The sequence below is a fragment of the Mobula birostris genome, chromosome 21 (assembly GCF_030028105.1).
Source record: "Mobula birostris isolate sMobBir1 chromosome 21, sMobBir1.hap1, whole genome shotgun sequence".
Lineage (NCBI taxonomy): Eukaryota > Metazoa > Chordata > Chondrichthyes > Myliobatiformes > Myliobatidae > Mobula > Mobula birostris.
Window position 1 is genome coordinate 61,578,795 of NC_092390.1, and position 21,257 is coordinate 61,600,051.

The 21,257-nt window shown below is 43.3% G+C and overlaps 1 protein-coding gene across 3 annotated transcripts in view; it reads left to right on the top strand.

The window, feature by feature from the left end:
- Window positions 1-21,257, top strand: part of atrnl1b (attractin-like 1b) — a 1,064,590-nt gene that overhangs the window by 910,525 nt on the left and 132,808 nt on the right. For 2 of the 3 annotated variants that reach the window (XM_072239599.1, XM_072239597.1), the window contains exon 28: window positions 6,198-6,312. In XM_072239599.1, coding sequence (XP_072095700.1) covers window positions 6,198-6,312 — 115 coding nt within the window. Of the gene's footprint in view, window positions 1-6,197; window positions 6,313-20,578; window positions 20,816-21,257 lie in introns of those variants that run through there. The other variant, XM_072239598.1, reaches the window with a different exon arrangement.

A 21,257-nucleotide genomic window follows, 5' to 3' on the forward strand; every position in this document is an offset into this window, starting at 1 on the left:
TGTATTTAGTACCAAAGGTGCATCTACTAAATACTGATTTGAAGTGGGTGAGTAATTATGCGGTCAATTATTTTGTGTTTAACAATTGTAATAAATTTAAACCAATTTGTAGAAATTTATTTTCACTTTCAAAGAAAGAGTCAGTGTCAAAGAGTCACTATTGATCAGTGTCAAAAAAGCCAAATTAAATCCAATGTGATTCAATGGTGTAAAACAATAAAACATGAAAACTTCCAAGGGGTGTGAATACCTTTTTTAGGCACTTTATATGTCACCATATACAACTGAGATTTGTTTTAGACATTGACATAGAAAGCCTACAGCATAATACAGGCCCTTCGGTCCACAAAGTTATGCTGAACATGACCCTACCTTAGAAATTACTAGGGTTACCCATAGCCCTCTATTTTTCTAAGCTCCATGTATCTATCCAAAAGTTTCTTAAAAGACCCTATCATATCCGCCTCCACCACCGTTACCGGCAGCCCATTCCACGCACTCACCACTGTGTAAAAAACTTACCCCTGACATCTCCTCTGTACCTACTCCCAAGCACCTTAAACCTGCGCCCTCTTGTGGCAGCCATTGCAACCCTGGGGTAAAAAAAGCTTCTGACTATCCACACGATCAATGCCTCTCATCATCTTATACACCTCTATCAGGTCACCTCTCATCCTACGTCGCTCCAAGGAGAAAAGGCCGAGTTCACTCAACCTGTTTTCATAAGGCATGCTCCCTAATCCAGGCAACATCCATGTAAATCTCCTCTGCACCCTTTCTATGGTTTTCACATCCTTCCTGTAGTGAGGCAACCAGAGCTGAGCACAGTGCTCCAAGTGGGGTCTGACCAGGGTCCTATATAGCAGCAACATTACCTCTCGGCTCCTAAATCCAAATCCATGATTGATGAAGGCCAATACACTGTATGCCTTTTTCAACACAGAGTCAACTCATGCAGCTGTTTTGAGCGTCCTATGGACTCGGAACCCAAGATCCCTCTGATCCTCCACACTGCCAAGAATCTTACCATTAATACCATATTCTGCCATCATATTTGACCTACCAAAATGAACCACTTCACACTTATCTGGGTTAAACTCCATCTGCCACTTCTCAGCCCAGTTTTGCATCCTCTCAATGTCCCTCTGTAACTTCTGACAGCCCTCCACATTATCCACAACACCCTCAACCTTTGTGTCATCAGCAAACTTACTAACCCATCCCTCCACTTCCTCATCCAAGTCATTTATAAAAATCACGAAGAGTAAGGGTCCCAGAACAGATCCCTGAGGCACACCAGTGGTCACTGACCTCCATGCAGAATATGACCCATCTACAACCACTCTTTGCCTTCTGTGGGCAAGCCAATTCTGGATCCACAAACCAATGTTCCCTTGGATCCCATGCCCCCTTACTTTCTCAATAAGCCTTGCATGGGGTACCTTGTCAAATGCCTTGCTGAAATCCGTATACACTACTGCTATTTACTGCTCTTCCTTCATCAATGTGTTTAGTCACATCCTCAAAAAATTCAGTCAGGCTCGTAAGGCACGACCTGCCCTTGACAAAGCCCTGTTGACTATTCCTAATCATATTATACCTCTCCAAATGTTCATAAATCCTGCCTCTCAGGATCTTCTCCATGAAGTTACCAACCACTGAAGAAAGATTCACTGGTCTATAATTTTCTTGCAGTCATACTCAGGAAATCCAAGAACTATACCAGAATCAATGAAAGACTGGACAGACAAACAACCAATATGCAAAAGACAACAATCTGAGCAGATACAAAAGAAATAATAATAATAAATACACAATAAATATGGAGAACATGAGATGAAGAGTCCTTGAAAGTGAGTCCATAGGTTGTGGGAACAGTTCAGTGATGGAGTAAGTGAAGTTGTGTGAAGTTATCCCCTTTGGTTCAAAAGCCTGATGGCTGGTGGGTAATAAGTATTCCTGAACCTGGTGGTGTGAGTGCCGAGGCTCCTATGCCTTCTTCCTGATGGCAGCAGTGAGAAGGGAGCATGACTTGGATGTTTGGAATCCATGATGAAGGATGCTGCTTTCCTGCAACACTGCTCAGCATAGATGTGCTTCGTGGTGGGGAGGGCTTTACCCGTGTTGGACTGGGCCGTATCCACTACTTCTTGTAGGAGCACCAGAAAAATCTGGTCAGGCCAGGCAGCATTTATAGAAAAGAATACAGTTGACATTTTGGGCCAAGACCTTTCATCAGGACTTTTTAGAGGATTTTCTTTTCAAGGCCCATGTTTCCATAGCAGGTCCACCACATATCTCCACCACACATCTTTTGAAGTGTGTCAAAGTTTTGGATGTCAAGCCAAATGTTCACAAACTTCTAAGGAAGTAGAGGTGCTGCTGTGCTTCCTTTGTAATTGCACTTTCATGCTGGGCCCAGGACCGATCCTCTGAAATAACAGAGAAATTTAAAGTTGCTGACCCTCTCCAAATTCAAATGCAATTGAATTTGTGTATTCATCAGCAAACATACCCACTTCTTTTTTTTTAAATTGGAACTCACCATTTTACTACGTTAAGTTACCACCAGCTGCTCAGTAACGCCTTAACTCCTCAGACGTTCACCACCACTGACTATAAACAACTCCACTCACCGTGGCTGCTTAACTCCGCTCTCAAACATACCCACTTCTGACATTTTGATGGGAGGAAGATCAGAGCTTCAGATGGTGAAGGTAGTTGGCATAAGGATTTTGCCCTCAAAACTTCCTTAGCAAAGTTCTGGGGCAGTGAGATACTCCCTAAGTTAAAACATGTTCTCAGATATTAGTGAAAAAGATCTGGAGGGATATTCAAGCTGGGTGTGACCTTGCTGTGTGGAGAGTATTAACCAATCTGCATGTGCTTTCCCGAGCAAACTGCCCTCTACATTATCCTATAGCCCAAGAAACCCTCTAAACCTACAATCTGCTACATCTAACAAAATCAACAACACCCTGGTGAAGCTACTGACCCAGCTGGAGATCACCGCGCCAGAATAGCTGCTTAAACTCTTGACCACACCTGGACCCAACCAGCGAGGCCTGGTCCAGGGCCCACCACGTTCCCAGAGACCCACGGTCTGCTACCGTGCCAGAGCGCTTGGAAACGCGGCCCATTCTGACCAGCACCTCTCCGGAGCAGACGACCATACAGAAGTGATGATGGAGACCTCAAGGTGTCCCAGACGCTTCCCCGGAGCGACCACCGTAAAGCCCCATTGGTGGACATCCACAGCTGCCGGAAGTGAGGCCTCCGCCACCGACCTCAGAAATCGAGCCCGAGGCTCGGCTGAAGTGGAAGCCTCCACAACCATGACTCAAGTCACGGACTTGTTTCAGCCAGGAGCCCGGCCCTCCGGGATTAAGTGTCGGCTTCGGGGCCCGACCCAATCGACAGCTCGGGCCCCCGGCAGCTGGAAATGGCAGCGGAGCCTCCCCCATCACTCGGCCCGATCCGGAGCTCCCGACGACACGACCCGCCGTTCGATCCTGCGGGACACGTCCACCAACCTCAAAGAACTGACAACAACACACTGCATCGATGGAAACCTGGAAAGATGCACTATTTACCGAGAAAGCATGGGAAAAGAGCTGGGCTGCTGGTCAGACTGAAGCTGAAGGGCTTCAGGGCCCCTAATGCCTACCATCCTACTAGCGATGTGCAAGCCATAGAGAACAAGGTGGATGATCTTAAAGGGAGACTCACCTACTGCAGGGAGATACAGAACTGCTGTGTATTCTGTTTCACCGAGACCTGGCTCTCCCCTGCTACCCCCAACTGTGCCATCCGACTGGAGGGATTTTCAATCCATCGGGCAAGATAAGGGGAGGTGGTGTCTGCCTCCTGATCAACACTGCGTGGTGCTCTGACACAGTGGCACTGACAAGCTCCTGCAGCCTGGACCTGGAGCACCTGTCGGTGAAGCGTCGTCCCTACTGTCTGCTACGGGAATTCACCTGGGTCATACTGACAGCTGTCTACATTCCCCCCAAGGCGGACGTGGAGTGTGCTCTGAACATACTGTATGCCAACATCAGTGAACTTGAGACCAGGTATCCGGAGGATTTGCTCATTATAGCCGGGGACTTTAACCAGGCCAAAATTATACCAACATGTCTCCTGCCTCACTAGAGGCCCGAATATACTTGACCACTGCTACACAGCAGTCAAGGATGCCTACCGTTCCGTCCCACGATCTCACTTCGGAAAATCGGACCGTCAGGCTGTAATCCTCCTCCCAACTTACAAACAGAAACTGAAGTGGGAGGTCACGGTGTCAAAAGTAGTGTCACGTTAGATGGAAGAAACGGATGAGGTTCTCCGTGACTGCTTTGAATTGGTGGACTGGTTAGTATTCAAGGATTCAGCAGCTAACCTCAATGAGTATGCCTCAGCTGTCACGGACTTTATTTGGAAATGCACAGAGGACTGTGTATCTCGTAAGACGATCTGGGTATTCCCTAACCGGAAACCTTGGGTGAATTATGAAATCAAGTCCCTTTTGAAGGCTAGAGCTGTGGCTTTTAGGTCCGGGGATACCAGTCGCTACACGGAATCCAGGCATGAACTCCGGAAAGCCATTAAGGGCGCCAAGAGGCAATAGCGATCCAAGTTGGAAGCCCAGGCTAACCAGAGGGATGCCGGTAGACTATGGCAGGGTCTAAATGAGATCATTGGGTGCAAAGAAAAGGCTGGGAATATCAATAACTGTGGCGCTTCTCTTCCTGACGAACTTAACGTATTTCTACACAAGATTCAAACAGAAGAGGAGCGTCCCACTCCCTCCGGATGAACAGGACCTGGTGGCATCGAGATTCATCGTCACCGAGGAGGATGTCAGAAGGGCCTTCTTGAAGATAAATCCAAGGAAGGCGACGGGCCCAGATGGCGTCCCGGAATGGGTTCTTCGGGCCTGTGCAAGCGAGCTAGCTGGAGTGTTTGCTGACATCTTCAACTGCTCCTTGCTTCAGTCTAAGATCCCCTCGTGTTTTAAGAAGGCAACGATAATCCCGGTGCCAAAGAAGAGCAAGGTGGCATGCCTGAATGACTGTCAGCCTGTAACTCTGACATCAATTGCTATGAAGTGCTTCAAGCGATTGGTTATGGTGCACATCAACCACAGCCTACCGGTCAAACTCGACGCTTTGCAATTCCCCTACCGGAGCAACAGGTCAATGGCAGATGCCATCTCTCTGGCCCTACATTCCTCCTTAGAACACCTGGAGAATAAAGACACATATGTAAGGCTCCCTTCCATTGACTACAGCTCTGCCTTTAATACCATCATTCCAAATAAACTGATTCCTAAGCTCCGGAACCTGGGCCTTAGCACTGAAATCTGCAGCTGGATCTTCAACTTCCTCACAGACAGGACCCAGGCTGTAAAAATAGGGGACAAGCTCTCCTTACAATTACTCTGAGCACTGGTGCCCCACAAGGCTGTGTACTCAGCACCCTGCTGTACTCACTGTACACCCATGATTGTGTAGCAAAGTTTCCATGAAATTCAATATACAAGTTTGCTGATGACACAACAATTGTAGGCCATATCTCGGGTAATGATGAGTTTGAGTACGGAGAGGAAATCAAGAACCTGGTGGCATGGTGCGAAGACAATAACCTACCCCTCAACGTCAGCAAGACGAAGGAATTGGTTGTTGACTTCAGAAGGAGTAGCGGACCACACGACCCAATTTACATCGGTGGTGCGCAAGTGGAACAGGTCAAAAGCTTTAAGTTCCTCGGGGTCAATATCAAATGACCTGACTTGGTCCAACCAAGCAGAGTCCACTGCCAAGGAGGCCCACCAGTGCCTTTACTTCCTGAGAAAGCTCAAGAAATTTGGCCTGTCCCCTAAAGCCCTCACTAAACAGTGCATTAATATTTACTTCACTAGTTTAAGTTTATTCTAAGTAATTTTCAGATGTATGTGGTTTTCATAATTTCACTTGATATGTGTGAAATCTTGAAATGCATTGAAGTGTTATTTGTGTCTGCAAAGCCGTAAAACTAATTAATTAAAGTTTAGTTCTGCTTCAGATCTTCTGCAGTTCTGATTCTGGGACCTTGATTAGCATTATGGCTAGTGTTATAATGCAATGGTGAGGAGATGGAATATTCTGTGCCACTGGCAATTTTAAGTTAATATGGTTAGCTTTTTTCATGTTTTGCAGGGATCCCCCAAACCGATTGCTGTGGAGCCTTGCTCAGGAAACAAAGCAGCAGTTCTGACTGTTTTTATAAGTCTTCCTCGAGGTCCAACTGGCACTCCGCCCCCCGGCCAAACAGGTGAGGTGGCTCTCTTGGTTTAGTGTTGGAGGTCCATTGAAAGACTAACAAATGCTTTCTCTTGCTTGTGTTTACTGTGTTCATTGGGCTGTGCGGACTCTCTTCCCTTGTCTCAAATAAGTTCAACTAGTGTTGGAAGTCCATTGAAAGAGAAACAAATGTTTTCGCATGCCTGTGTTTACTGTGTGCATTACTAGGCTGTGAGGACTCTACAAAGCAGCAGTTTTGATCCTTCTCCCTTGTTTCAAATAAGTTCATCTGGTGTTGGAAGCCCATTGAAAGGTTGAGAATTTTTTTCTCAAAATATGTCTATTGAATGAAGTTAGATAATATACATATATAAACTTAAGAACTGGAAATAATTGGTATTCTGTGCAGTGCAAAGTCACAAACACATAGTGAAGGTACAATTATACACATTCTACAGAGCAATCTCAGTGATCCATTGACTTCCCAAGTTCCACAGTGTGAGATGAAGGTGTTTCTCAGTTCCTCCACTGAGACCTTTGCTGCACCTGGAAATAAGGATGATGACTGTTAGAATATATCACCCTGCTCTTCTAGTGACAATTTTGATATCAGATCTAATGTAACGTGAGCATTTTGTCAACTAACATGTATCTTATATCCAATCTCTTTCCAGTACATCTTAAATAATTAATTATAATCTGTAGGGAATGCAGGTTTCAAGCACAGATAGCCTGTCTTATTTATTCTTTGTCACTTGTTTTGGAAAGATGTGTTGCAAAACAATGCATTTCTTTGTACTACTTAACTCTTGGTATTGTTCAAACACAATGTTTAAACATAATACTGTGGTAAAGTATATTTGTCTGATATTGTCCATATTTGGCAATGTGCCAGTAACAGCAGTTAGAAATATTAATTATCTGAAGTGTTCAACTTTGTACACAAGTGCCTGGGAAGGCCAGGTTTAAAAAGATTCAAAGTATAGTTCGATTTATCACTGTATTGATACTGCATTATCATAGAAGTAGCTGCATTGATTTTCACAACTAATAACTACCTTGTACTGGAACTTTAAATCCTGTCCACTGGGTAGGTGAGATGTTAAAAGCCCTACTCCTGAATGCAGTATAGTTAATAGCTATGCTGTACACTGCATTTAATCTCAACTCCCCAGTTTATGCTCATATTTGCCTTGAACATTATTAGATTGAGAGACACAGAAACAAAGCAGCCATTTACTTGTATCCTCGAGGGCTCCATGAACAGATTAGCCCCACCTATTTGACTTAAGTCATGCCACAGCTACTTACTTACAGTGCACATGTTAGCATTATGGTAACGTTACTGGAATTTCACCCGCAACCCGAGATACCCACAATGACAGTGGTGGAGATTTCAACTAATTGAATAAATTTGTTATTAAAAAAAAAGTTGATGCTCCTAACAGTAGTGATAGAATTGCAGTGTTGCAATTTGGAGAAAGTCATCTGGTACACTAATCTAACCCGGATAGCTCTCCATTTTCTTTCATCCATGTGCCAATATAAGAGTCTCTTAAATATCCCAAATGTATTTACTCAACCACCGCCTCCAGCAGTGTTTTCCGTGCACTTACCACTTGTATTAGCCATTGCTGCCCTGCTTCTCATGATCTTATGTACCTCTATCAAGTCACCTCTCATCCTCTTTCACTCTAAAGAGAAAAGCCCAAACTCACACAACCTTTCCTCATTAGATATGCACTCTAATCCAGCTTGCATCCTGGTAAATTTCCTTTGCACCCTTCCAATGCTTCTACATCCTTCCCATAATGAGGTGACCAGAACTGAGCACACTGCTCCAAATGTGGTCTAACTGGGGTTTTATAGAACTGCAGCAATACCTTGCAGTTCTTGAACTCAGTCCCCCATCTAATGAAGGCAAAAAATGAAATATGCCTTCTTAACCACCTTATAAACTTGTGTGACGACTTTTGAGGGATCTATGGACATAAACTTCAAGATCCCTCTGTTCCTCCATGATGTCAAGAATACTGTCATTAAGCCTGCACTATGCCATCATGTTCAACATTTTCAAAATGCTTCAGCTCACAATTTTCCAGATTGAACTCTATCTGCCACTTAGCCCAGCTCTGCATCCTGTCAATATCCTGTTATATCTTCCAACAACCTTCTATACCATCCATAACACCTCCAGCCTTTGTGTCATATGCAAACCCAACCTACTCCTCATTTAAATCATTTACAGAAATCACAGAGCAGGGCTTCCAGATCCCTTCAGCATACCACTAGTCAATGACCTTCCCTACAGGCTCGACAAGAAGCTCAGAGACCTCGGTCTTCACCGTGCATTGTGTAGCTGGATCCTGGACTTCCTGTCAGATCACCAGCAGGTGATAAGAGTGGGCTCCCTCACCTCTCCTCCTCTGACCCTCAACAAAGGTGCCCCTCTGGGCTGTGTACTAAGCCCCCTGCTTTACTTTCTGTATACTCATGACTGTGTGGCCACCCACAGCTCCAAACTGCTAATTAAATTTGCTGACGTTATTACATTGATTGGGCTAATTTCAAATAATAACAAGGCAGCCTACAGAGTGGAAGTAATCACCCTGACACAGTGGTGTCAAGAAAACAAACTCTCCCTCAATGTCGCAAAAACAAAGGAGTTCATTGTGGATTACAGGAGCAATTGAGATAGATTAGACCCTATTGACATCAATGGATCTGGGGTTGAGAGGGTGAGCAGCTTTAACTTCCTTGGCATAAACATCACCAAGAATCTTGCATGGTCTGTACATACCAACTGTGTGGTGAAAAAGACAGTGCCTCTTTCACCTCAGACAGTTAAAGAAGTTTGGTATGGGCCCCCAAATCCTAAGAACTTTCTACAGGGGCACAACTGAGAGCATCCTGTCTGACTGCATCACTGCCTGGTATGGGAACTGTATTTCCCTTAATCACAGGACCCTGAAGAGAGTGGTGCGGACAGCACAGCGCATCTGTAGATGTGAATTTCCCACTAAGACAGTTGTGTAAGAAGGGCCTGAAGGGTCATTGGGGACCTGAGTTACCTCAACCACAAACTGTTCCAGCTGCTACCATCTGGGAAACAGTACCACAGCATAAAAGCTAGGACCAACAGGCTCTGGGCCAGCTTCTTCCACCAGGCCATCAGACTGATTAACTCACACTGACACAATTGTATTTCCATGTTATATTGTTGGACATACTATTTATTATAAATTACTATAAATTGCACATTACACATTTAGATGGAGACATAACGCAAAGATTTTTACTCCTCATGTATATGAAGGATGTAAGTAATGAAGTCATTTCAATTCATTTACTACATTCTCTGCCTTCTGTGGGTAAGCACATTCTGAATCCAGGCAGCCAAGTTTTCCTGATGCCATAGAAACAGAGAAATATAGAAAACCTACAGCACAATACAGGCCCTTCGGCCCACAATGCTGTGCCGAACATGTACTTAGAAATTAGCTAGGGTTACCCATAGCCCTCTATTTTTCTAAGCTCCATGTACCTATCCAGCAGTCTCTTAAAAGACCCTATCGTATCCGCCTCCACCATCATCGCCGGCAGCCCATTTCACATAATCACCACTCTCTGCGTAAAAAACTTACCCCTGACATCTCCTCTATACCTTCTCCCAAGCACCTTAAACCTGTACCCTCTCATGTTAACCATTTCAGCCCTGAGAAAAAGCCTCTGACTATTGACACGATCAATGCCTCTCATCATCGTATACACCTGTCAGGTCACCTCTCATCCTCCGCTTCTCCAAGAAGAAAAGGCCAAATTCAATCAACCTATTCTCATAAGGCATGCTTCCCAATCCAGGCAACATCCTTCTAAATCATGCATCCTGAATTTCCGAAAGAACCTCCCATGGCAAACCTTTTTGAATACCTTGCTAAATTCATGTATACCATATCCACCGCTCTACCTTCATCAATTTGTTTTGTCACTTCCTCAAAAATGTCAAATTAGGCTCATAATGCATGACCATAAGATCATAAGATATAGGAGCAGAATTAGGTCTTTAGGCCGAATGAGTCTACTCGCTCATTTCATCATGATGAAATATCGTGGTGGAGGGAGTACATTCAGATTGGAGGATTATGACTAGTGGTGTCCCACAAGGATCTGTTCTAGGACCTATACTTTTCGTGATTTTTATTTACGACCTGGATGTGGGGGTAGAAGGGTGGGTTGGCAAGTTTGCAGACGACACAAAGGTTGGTGGTGTTGTGGATAGTGTAGAGGATTGTCGAAGATTGCAGAGAGACATTGATAGGACGCAGAAGTGGGCTGAGAAATGGTAGATGGAGTTCAACCCAGAGAAGTGTGAGGTGGTACACTTTGGAAGGACAAACTCCAAGGCAGAGTACAAAGTAAATGGCAGGATACTTGGTAGTGTGGAGGAGCAGAGGGATCTGGGGGTACATGTCCACAGATCCCTGAAAGTTGCCTCACAGGTGGATAGGGTAGTTAAGAAAGCTTATGGCATGTTATCTTTCATAAGTTGAGGGATAGAGTTTAAGAGTCGCGATGTAATGATGTAGCTCTATAAAACTCTGGTTAGGCCACACTTGGAGTACTGTGTCCAGTTCTGGTCACCTCACTATAGGAAGGATGTGGAAGCATTGGAAAGGGTACAGAGGAGATTTACCAGGATGCTGCCTGGTTTAGAGAGTATGCATTATGATCAGAGATTAAGGGAGCTAGGGCTTTACTTTTTGGAGAGGAGGATGAGAGGAGACATGATAGAGGTGTACAAGATAATAAGAGGAATAGATAGAGTGGATAGCCAGCGCCTCTTTCCCAGGGCACCACTGCTCAATACAAGAGAACATGGCTTTAATGTAAGGGGTGGGAAGTTCAAGGGGGATATTAGAGAAAGGTTCTTTACTCAGAGAGTGGTTGATGCGTGGAATGCACTGCCTGAGTCAGTGGTGGAGGCAGATACACTAGTGAAGTTTAAGAGACTACTAGACAGGTATATGGAGGAATTTAAGGTGGGCGGTTATATGGGAGGCAGGGTTTGAGGGTCAGCACAGCATTATGGGCCAAAGGGCCTTTAATGTGCTGTACTATTCTATGTTCTATGTTCGATGACTGATTTATTATCCTTCTCAATCCTATTCTCCTGCCTTCTCCCTGTAATATTTGATGCCCTTATCGATTAAGTACCTATCAACCTCTATGACTTGGCCTCTATGACTGTCAGTGGCAATGAATTCCACAAATTCTCCCAAGATTGACCTTGCCCCTCACACAACCATACTGACTATCCCTGATCAAATTATGTTTCTCCAAATGCTTGTGAATCCTGTCTGTAGGAATCCTCCCCAATAGTTTGTTCGCCACTGATAAGACTGACTGATCTGTAATTCCCAGGATCATTGTATTACCTCTCTTCAGCAAAGGAATAACATTTGTAATCCTGCAATCTTCTGGTACTACTCCTGTGGCCAGTGAGAAACAAATACCCTTGCCAATTGTGCAGCAATCCCTTCCCTGGCACAGGCAGTATCACGATTTGCACTGTTCAGCTCCTTCATTTTCTCTGCCAATAGGCAACTTGCTAATGGGGTAGAGCTGCAGGACGTTACGTTCTTAATGTCCTGCAGGCTCCTGCAACTGTAATACATTTAATAAAGTCAATAACACCTTTGGTTGACACCATACAAGCTGCTATGTCTGAGCAAGCCACCATCTTACCAGAAGACCTCTCGTGACCTCCTCTGACCCCTGGCACATTTCCTCTTATACCCCTGATTAGTCCCTCCTGCACTCCAGTCATCCTCCTGTTCTTAATGTAAGTGTTGAATGCTTTGGGGCCTAATCATATCTAAAATGCCATGCACATTCTACCTAATTAATCTCCACATTTTCTAAAGAATATGTTCCCAATTTATGCTCCCAAATTCTTGTGTAATAACACCATAAATAGCCCTCCCCCAGTTGAATACTTTCCCTTACCATCTGCTCCTGTCCTTGTCCAAGGCTATACTACAGTTCAGGAACTTGTGGTCGCTGTCTCCAAAATGCTCACCTACCAAGAGATTTAGCACCTGACCAGGTTTGTTGCCTAGTACCAAATCCAGTATGGCCTCTCCTCTTGTCGAATTGTCCACATATTGTGAACAACAATCCTACCTGTACACAAATTCTGACCATTTAAACCACTTTGCCCTAAAGATGTGCCTATCAATATTAGGGAAATTGAAGTCACCCATGATAAAGACCCATTATTTTAACACCTTTCCAAAATCTACCTACTAATCTGCTTCTCAGTAATCCTGATTGCTATGGGGACACCTCTAGAATACTCCCCAAGACAGTGATTGCTCCCTTCCTGTTCTTGACTTCCACTCATTGACCCCAGCAGGCCAGAGGTTCACAACCTTCACTCCATGGATCCCTCAGTGAATAGTAGGGGTCCATGGCATAAAAAAGTTGTGAATCCCTGCAGCAGATAGTCCCTCTCTTCTCGGATGGCAGCCCCCTCTGCTATTTGATTCCTAAATGGACATTGCACTCTTGAACACTACCTCACTTTTTAAATTTATATTATTTGTTTTTGCACGATTTTTAATCTATTCAATATACATATACTATAATTGATTTCCTTATTTCTTTATTATTTTTTCTGTAGTATGTATTCTATTGAACTGCTGCTGCTAAGTTAACAAATTGCATGACACATGCCGGTGATAATAAATCCGATTCTTATTCTTCTGATTTTGTAGCTGTGATGCTATCCCTGATTAGCAGTGCTACTCTCCCACTCCTTTTACCTCCCTTCGTGTCCCTTTTGAAACATAAACCTGGAAGATCTAGCAGTCATTCCTGCCCTTGTGGCAGTCAAGTCTCTGTAATGGCCAAAATGTCACAGCTCCAACTACTGATCCATGCTTTAAGTTCATTACCCTTGTTCCTGACACTTTCACATTAAAGTAGACGCATTTCAATCCAACCAACTACTGCATCCGTGCCCTATCTACTGCCTATTCTTCCTCACAATCTGTCTACACACTGCATCTACCTTTACTCCAACTTCCCCATCATCTGGACCTCTGCCATCCCCAGCAGGTCTAGCAAACCTGCCCAGAGGACAGAGGTACCTCTTGAGTTCAGATGTAACCCATCCCTTTTCTACAGGTTATACCTTCCTCGAAAGAAATCCCAGTGATCCACAAATCAGAAATCACCTCCAGCACCAACTCCTCAGTCAGACCCACATTAATCTGCTATGTCATCATATTCTTACCCTCCCTAATGCATGCCTGAGGTTGCTACCCTTAAGGCCCTGCACTTTAGCTTCCTTCCTAGCTCCGTATAGAACATTATCCCTTTTCCTAGTATGTCATTAGTACTAATATGTACCATAATCTCTGGCTGCTCCACTCCCCCGTAAGTATGCTGTGGACTCGATCTAAAACATCTCTGTTCCTCGCACCTGGGACGCAACTTCCCCTCCAGGAGTCACTTTCACTTCCATACAATCTCTTATCTAGGCCTTTATCACCACTGCTCTCCTCTTCCCCCCTGAGCCACAGAGCCAAACTCAGTACCAGAGACCTGGTCAATGCGGCTTTCCCTGTTGGGTTGTCCCTATCAACCATATGCAAAGCAGTATATTTGTTATTGAAGGGAATGGTCACAGGATTACTCCACACTGTTATCTTTCCCCTTCTCTCACCTGACAGTCACCCAGCTACCTCCTTCAGCGTGACTGCCTCTCTGTAGATCCTACCTATCAATTCCTCATTCTTCTCAATCATCCATAGGTCATCCAGCTCCAGTTTCGTTCCCAAATGTGGTCTGAAAGGAGCTGCAGCCAGATGAATTTCATGAAGGTGTAGTCATTAGGGAATTTGGTGGTCTTTCTGCCTTCCCACATCCTGTAGGTGGACTACATTAATGCCCTGGGTTCCATTCTCTCTGTTTTACCTGTGCAATAACAAAGGAAGAAAGAGCAACCTAACTGAAATTCACCTTTGTCTCTGCCTTTTCTTGCCGAAGCCGTTTGAGCCGAAGTCTCAATTCCCCATTCTAATCGTCCTCTTCAACAATGGCTGCTCTTGCAATGGTGGCTCCATTTAAACTTCTTTTTATTGGCTTAAGTGAAACTTAAGCATAATGAGACTTGCCCATTTCAGTGGCCCCTGCTCTCACTGTCAATCCCCCAAAGTGAAACTCACATGCAACGAGACTTCCACTTTTCAATGGTTTCACATTTTTGGCTCCAGATCGACAAGTGCATTCAGATAGTAGACTTGTGTGCTGACTTCCTCTTATTCTGCTAATATACAAGTAACAAATCCTTTCTCTATTGCCTTCCCACCCCTAGCTGTCTGGATTTCAAGAAGCCCTTTACAGCTAAAATAAAATAGAAGTGGTACTTCCTGGTTACTGGGCCTGGGGTGAGATGATTGATCCACACTGCTTAAGTAGTGAGTTTCATAATCCATCATACTTAGTGATTTCATGACTAAGTCCACTCAATATTATTTTTATAAGATGAACATTAAATTGTAATTCATTCCAAAATCCCCTTATTGATGAAAAATTACTGTATAATTACCATCTTCCTGTGTATGCACTGGAAAACACAGCTACAGTTTCACTCCTGTACAACATCTTTCCTTCTAGTTATATCTGTCTGTATACCTCAAATCAAAAATACACTACACTGGAGCAGAAATCCTACATGCTTAACATCGGTGAAAAAAAAAAATCAGTGATTAGGAGTAATGGTAAAACTACAGTCACAAGTGTGCAGGATGTCTGACACCAAGTTGTAGACTAGGTAGAGGCATAGTCAAATGTAGAGAGCCTAGCATTACTGTCTGGAGTTCCTTTATGCTAAGTGGAAAGTTGCAGTCTTAATATGCAGAATTAAGCGGCTAATTTTTAAGTGGGAATTCTTATGATAAACAAAAAGCAATATACAATACAGAGGCTACAAATAAGCTTCTATCATATAGTAAGCTGCAATTTTTGTTTATTCATTATGTTGATTGTCACTTGATTGATAGGATTCTTACGTCTGTCAGAATGTTCCAGTTCAAATTGGGCTTCCAGAAATTGGAGGCCAAGAATCTAGATAGATGCAACAGTGCAGATCTTAATGGGAGCCACATTGACAGAAATATTGCTTTTCCGAAGAGAATAAACTGAATTTACCTCCTACTCTTTTAAGTGCCCCTTCATGCACCTTGAGCTGAAATTTCTTTTGTATTGCTTTAAAGATTTCCATTTTGGCCAGGTACTGTCTACCCTTACATCGAAATGAATATATAAATGAAGATTATCTGGTCAATATTATATTATTCTTATGACATCCTGCTATGCTCTATTTTGCTCTATTTTCTGCATTACAGAAGCTACCATTTTGTAGAAATAACATATTTCAAAGTTCAAACTAAATTCATTTTCAAATTATATGTTTGTCACCATATACAACCCTGAGATTAATTTTCTTGCAGACATACTCAGTGAATCCATAATAGAATAATAACCATAATAGACCAAATGATAGACCACAACAACTTGGGGAATCAACCAGAGTGCAAAAGACAACAAACTATGCAAATACAAAAAGAAATAATAATTAATAAATAAATAATAAATATTGAAAATATGAGATGAAGATTCCTTGAAAGTTAGTCCATAGGTTGTGAGAACGTTTCGGTGGTGGGGCGAGCAAAGTTAAGTGAAGTTATCCCCTTTGGTTCAAAACCCTGATGGTTGACAGGTAGTAACTGTTTCTGAACCTAGTGAATTGAGTCCTGATGCTCCTGTACCTTCTTCCTGATGGCAGCAACGAGAAGAGAGCATGACCTGGTATCATATGGAGTGGGTGGACCCAAATGCAAGACACAGACACTGAAATACAAAGAATAGGACTAGATAGTCAAGAAAGCAAGGGGAGTGGGGAAGAAAGGATGCTGGACATGACACAGGCCCTGGACGAGACAAGGATACAGGACTTGACTAGGATAGTGGAACCAGGACATGGAACTTGGAACTAGGAGCCTGGGCTTGGACTCCAAGTCAGAGACTGGGCAAGGACCCAGAACCTGGGACTTGACTCGGGCTCAGACTCCAGAACTAGGCGAGGGCAAGACGTGGCTACAGGACGAGGATAGGCAACAGGACTGACGAGAGACTCCTGGACAAGACAAGGAAACCCCAGCACCGGGCTGGGCAAGGTACTCCTGGGCTGGGCGAGACACATGGACAAGATGAGAACACAAAGCCATGGCTTGGACAGGACAAGGTTCTTGGATCATAGCTAGGACTAGATGAGATCCCGAAGCCTTGACTAGGTCGAGGGAGAGACAGGAACGCAGAGCCTTGGTTGAGGGAGAGACAGGAACATGGAAAACAGAGCCGGGACCCCTCCTTGGAAACAGGACGTAGAGCCGGGACTCATACACAGAACACAGAGCCAGGACCCATCCTTGGGTACAGGACGTAGGGCCGGGACTCATCACACAAATGAGACAATTCACAACACAAGGTAGCGGCAGATGGCCTGACCTACCTAGTGAAGGCGTGGACACAGACGGTTCCCAACATTAGGTAGCGGCAAATGGCCAGACCTACCTAACGAAGGTGTGGATTCAGATGGTTCCCAACACTAGTTAGCGGCAAAAAGCCAGACCTACCTAGCGAAGGTGAGGATACAAAGACAGATCCCAACACTAGGTAGTGGCAAACGGCCGGACCTACCTAGCGAAGGCATGGACGCAGAGATAGTTCAAAACAATGATAGACAGTTCCCTATCTTGCTCCGGCGATTGAACTTGACAGCAGTGCGGGCGGGGATTACAGACGAGGCAACAGAAGGAAGGGAAGGGATTCAGACAAGGGATATGGACAGGAACAACCCAGCAACCAGAGGCGGCTTCTTCTTTTTCTTCATTTTTGTTTTATGGCGGTTGACAACCAGTTTTTCAGTGCATTACCACCACCTGCTAGACTTGTGGTGTTCCAACGAAATATGTCCTGGAGTTCTCTACTTTAGACAATCCAGTTCAGCCTGCATTTTTCTATTAGCATCACTCTGTAGTTGCAATTCCTCGTGAATGCTTAATGCGCTCATTAGATAATGCCGCAAACTGCTATTCTTCCCTAATTTTGTCATGTTTTCGTGTAGTTGCATTACAGGTGTCCCCCGCTTTTCAAACATTCGCTTTACGAAACCTCACTGTTACGAAAGACCTACATTAGTTACCTGTTTTCGCTAACAGGTGTTATCACTGTTATAAAGAAAGGCAGCGCGCAGAAAAAAAAATCAGCGCGCGACAAAAGGCAGCGTGCGCCCAGAGCAACCGGTCTCCCCTGGATTCAGAACTGCATTCTCGCTGGCATTGCTTAAACACGTGCCTGTAAGCAGCCATTTGCAGGATGAGTTCTAAGGTATCGGAAAAGCCTAAAAGAGCTCGTAAGGGTGTTGCACTTAGCGGAAAACTAGACATAATTAAGCGTTTTGATTGTGGTGAACGAAGTAAGGACAAAGTGAGTTTGGCTTGTGGAAGTTGACGAAGATGATGTTGAAGAGGTTATGGTATCCCATGACCAAGAACTGATAGATGAAAAGCTGATGCCATTGGAAGAGGAAAGGATAACAGTTGAAACCGAATGAGTAATGATAAAGTACGACTTTAATTTTGAGAGGGTACGTCGCTTTCGGGCATATTTGCAAGATGGTTTGAGTCCTTACAAAGAACTGTATGATAGAAAAATACGCGAGGCTCAGCAGTCAAGCAAGCCTTCCACATCAGCCACAGCAGACGACGAACCTCGACCTTCGACATCGAGGCAGGCAGAGATAGGAGAAGATGATCTGCCTGCCCTGATGGATGATGAGATGACACCCCAGTATCCCACCACCCTAACCCCCAGGCCGCGGACAGATACTGATTCGTGGAGAATACAGCGGTAGCCGGGAGGCACACAGCACATCTTTAAGAAAAAAGCTGAAATAAACATGCTAATTAATTAGGTGCCGCCCAGCACGTAATTGTCAGCCCAGATCAGAGGTGATTGCGTATTCCGCATTGATTGCAGAGATATGTTGGAAATGGAAGCAACGTTTTCAGTTCTTCCGTGTATCTCAGGATATTTAGCCTTGACTTTGATCTGGAATGTCGGCAGAGATGTTATGTCAAACACACTTTTCAGCCTGCCGTCATTTGCAAGCTCGAGGAGTTGATCTCCTTCCCGCGCTGACATGGATGACACACGGGTAATGACCTCGCGTGCATTATGGCTCAACAGTGGGCGTGACAAGGAATGTGGAAAGGTGCAGCTGACTCATATTGCTAAATCATATCGTTTCCTTGCAGCCCGGTAGCGCATGCTTTGCAGCCAACATGCTTGGCAGCTGGGGACCACTGGTATATATATTCTAACCACATAACACATATACCCTAAGTAAACATTAGTCAGCAATCTCTCTTTATCAAAGTTAATCATTACCAATAAACTATCACTTTTTCCCATTTCCTGTAACTTTCAAACATTTGGCCTCAATTTTTGCTCCTTTTATGTTCTGTTTAATCTCATCCATAGTAACTTTTGTTGGTATCCCCAAAATAACTCTAGTCCACTTTCTATTGTTGGGTATTGAGCATTGTACTTCTTTGCCATCTATTTAATCTTATCACTTTACCTTGCTGAGCACTATCCCAACAAATCACTAATAGCCATCCATTTCATAAAATCTTTGCTCTTTAATCTCACCTATAATTTTGTTGAGCATTTTCATCAAACAAATCAGGTTCCAATCACCAAAAGACACTCCATCTTCACTTAGTTTTATAATTGCTTTAATCTCATCTTCTTTGCATTGTTTTGCTGTCCTGTTTTGATCATCCACTAACTCCTCAGAGTTTGATATCCCATACCTCTGCTTTCTTTTCTTCCTCTTTCCATTCCATTCCTCTTTGCCCACCAACCTCCATCTCTAATTCATTTCCACACCCACCGAAAACTTCCTTCAACAGCTTGGCTCTCCCCTTGATGTTCTCCCTCTCCACCATTTTCCAGTCAGCCATCTCAACCCACTGCTTCCAACACACATACTCAATCACCCAAATCACTTCAGCCACCACAACCAGAGGCTCAACCCTGAAGCTATTTATGAAGCCAGCGCAAACAAGAATCGGCTGCCTCAATAGAAACTGGGGAAAACCGGAAAACCTGAAATAAGGAACATGGACTGGACCGTGAACTGGAATGCAGATTTCATGGACTGGACCATGACACCTGGATGGTGGGGTCACTGACCCTGTGACAATGCTTTGTGTAGATGTGCTCAAAAGTGGGGAGCACTTTACCTGTGATGTACTGGGCCATATCCATTACTTTTTTCAGATTTTTTCCTTGCAAACACAACCATGTTTCTTTGATAATTTCCCTGGACCTAAAAATATTAATATTAATTATGTGGATTGTAATTTCTTAAGATAAATATTCCAGGCTTCCACTATGCTTTGAAATATGTTCTTTAATTTTTTTAAACTGTATGCTTGCTTCTGTAATTGTTTTTTTTTTACTTTTCTTTCTTTAAATGTTTAAAACTTTTAAAATGTGATGTTTGGTTCTACTACTTGCTGCTTAATAGGGAAGCAAAAAGGGGAGTAGATCATGCAGGATCATTTGGGGCAGGAAGACCTGGTCAGAACAAGGACTTTCCTCTTGTTGAAAACAGTGGCCGAATGATTGTATTTACTGACGACTTGGAAGAAAACCACCACAACCATCTGGAACTTTTTGATAAAAAATTGAAAACTGGATATATTGCTGGATATATTTTTGAGGGTATTTAAGTCTAATTATTGGATCACTTAGAGTCCTGCTTTATGCTTCAGAGCCTAATGTTAGACGGATTTTTTTCAGACAATCTATAGTTTAGCATTTGCCATTGCTAACATCCAATAATTTTTAAAATTCCAGATTATCATATTTCACATCTATAATGGGGGGATTTGACTATGATCCTTGGGTCTAGTCTCTGGGTTGCTTATTCAATAATTTTACTGCTATGCTGTCAAGGTATCCATAAGGAACCTTCTCTGGTTTGAACAGTAGAGTGTTAGTGGCTACTTCATCACCACAGCCCCTTCTGCTTCTGTCAAGGAATCTGGTTCCTGCCAGGAGAACCACAGATAAAATCTCACACATTTTGAATATCATCTTTTATTGCTTAAAAGCCTGGGATGCATTTCTAACTTCCAATTCTCTTTCTATTTCAGAAAAAGAAAACCCCAGGGTAAGGTTTTAACCTATCACTGTGACAAACCAAAATTAGACTAAATCCCTGTTTCCTTATAATGGCATATTTTCTACAATGTAGCAGTGCAGAGCTCTATTTTGTGTAGAAAACATTGCCTAATCTTGGTTTGCTAGCTCTGCATTCAGGGGGATTGAATTACTGACACTGTGAAAAGATACTTGCCAGGGAATTAATAATGCATAACAAAAAGATGAATTGAAATGAGTCTTAATACGGCTTTGCTTTCCAAGAAGAATTTTTTGCAATGTGTTGATTTCTTCTTGACTTACAGAATGTATATTTGTAAGTAGGTTGGCCTATAATAAAGATTCTAAAATAACAAGGAGCTGTGGTTATTCTGCTATACCTTCAAATCATTTTATTGAATACTATATATTGTTTGATTAAGCAACCAGCCATTTGTTACTTTGACATTTTAACATCAAATAATAATTTATACAGTTTATTGAAGCAATCAGTCAATAGGAAGATCAATATTTGGCAAAGCCACATTCATCTGCATATAATTTACTGAATTCCACATAGCATTTCATAAAACAATTCAATTAGATTGACTTTCTTTATAAAGCATCTGTGATGAGTGAAGTAACATTACATTTCAGGTCAATGTTTGTGGGAAAAATTTAAAGATGTAACAG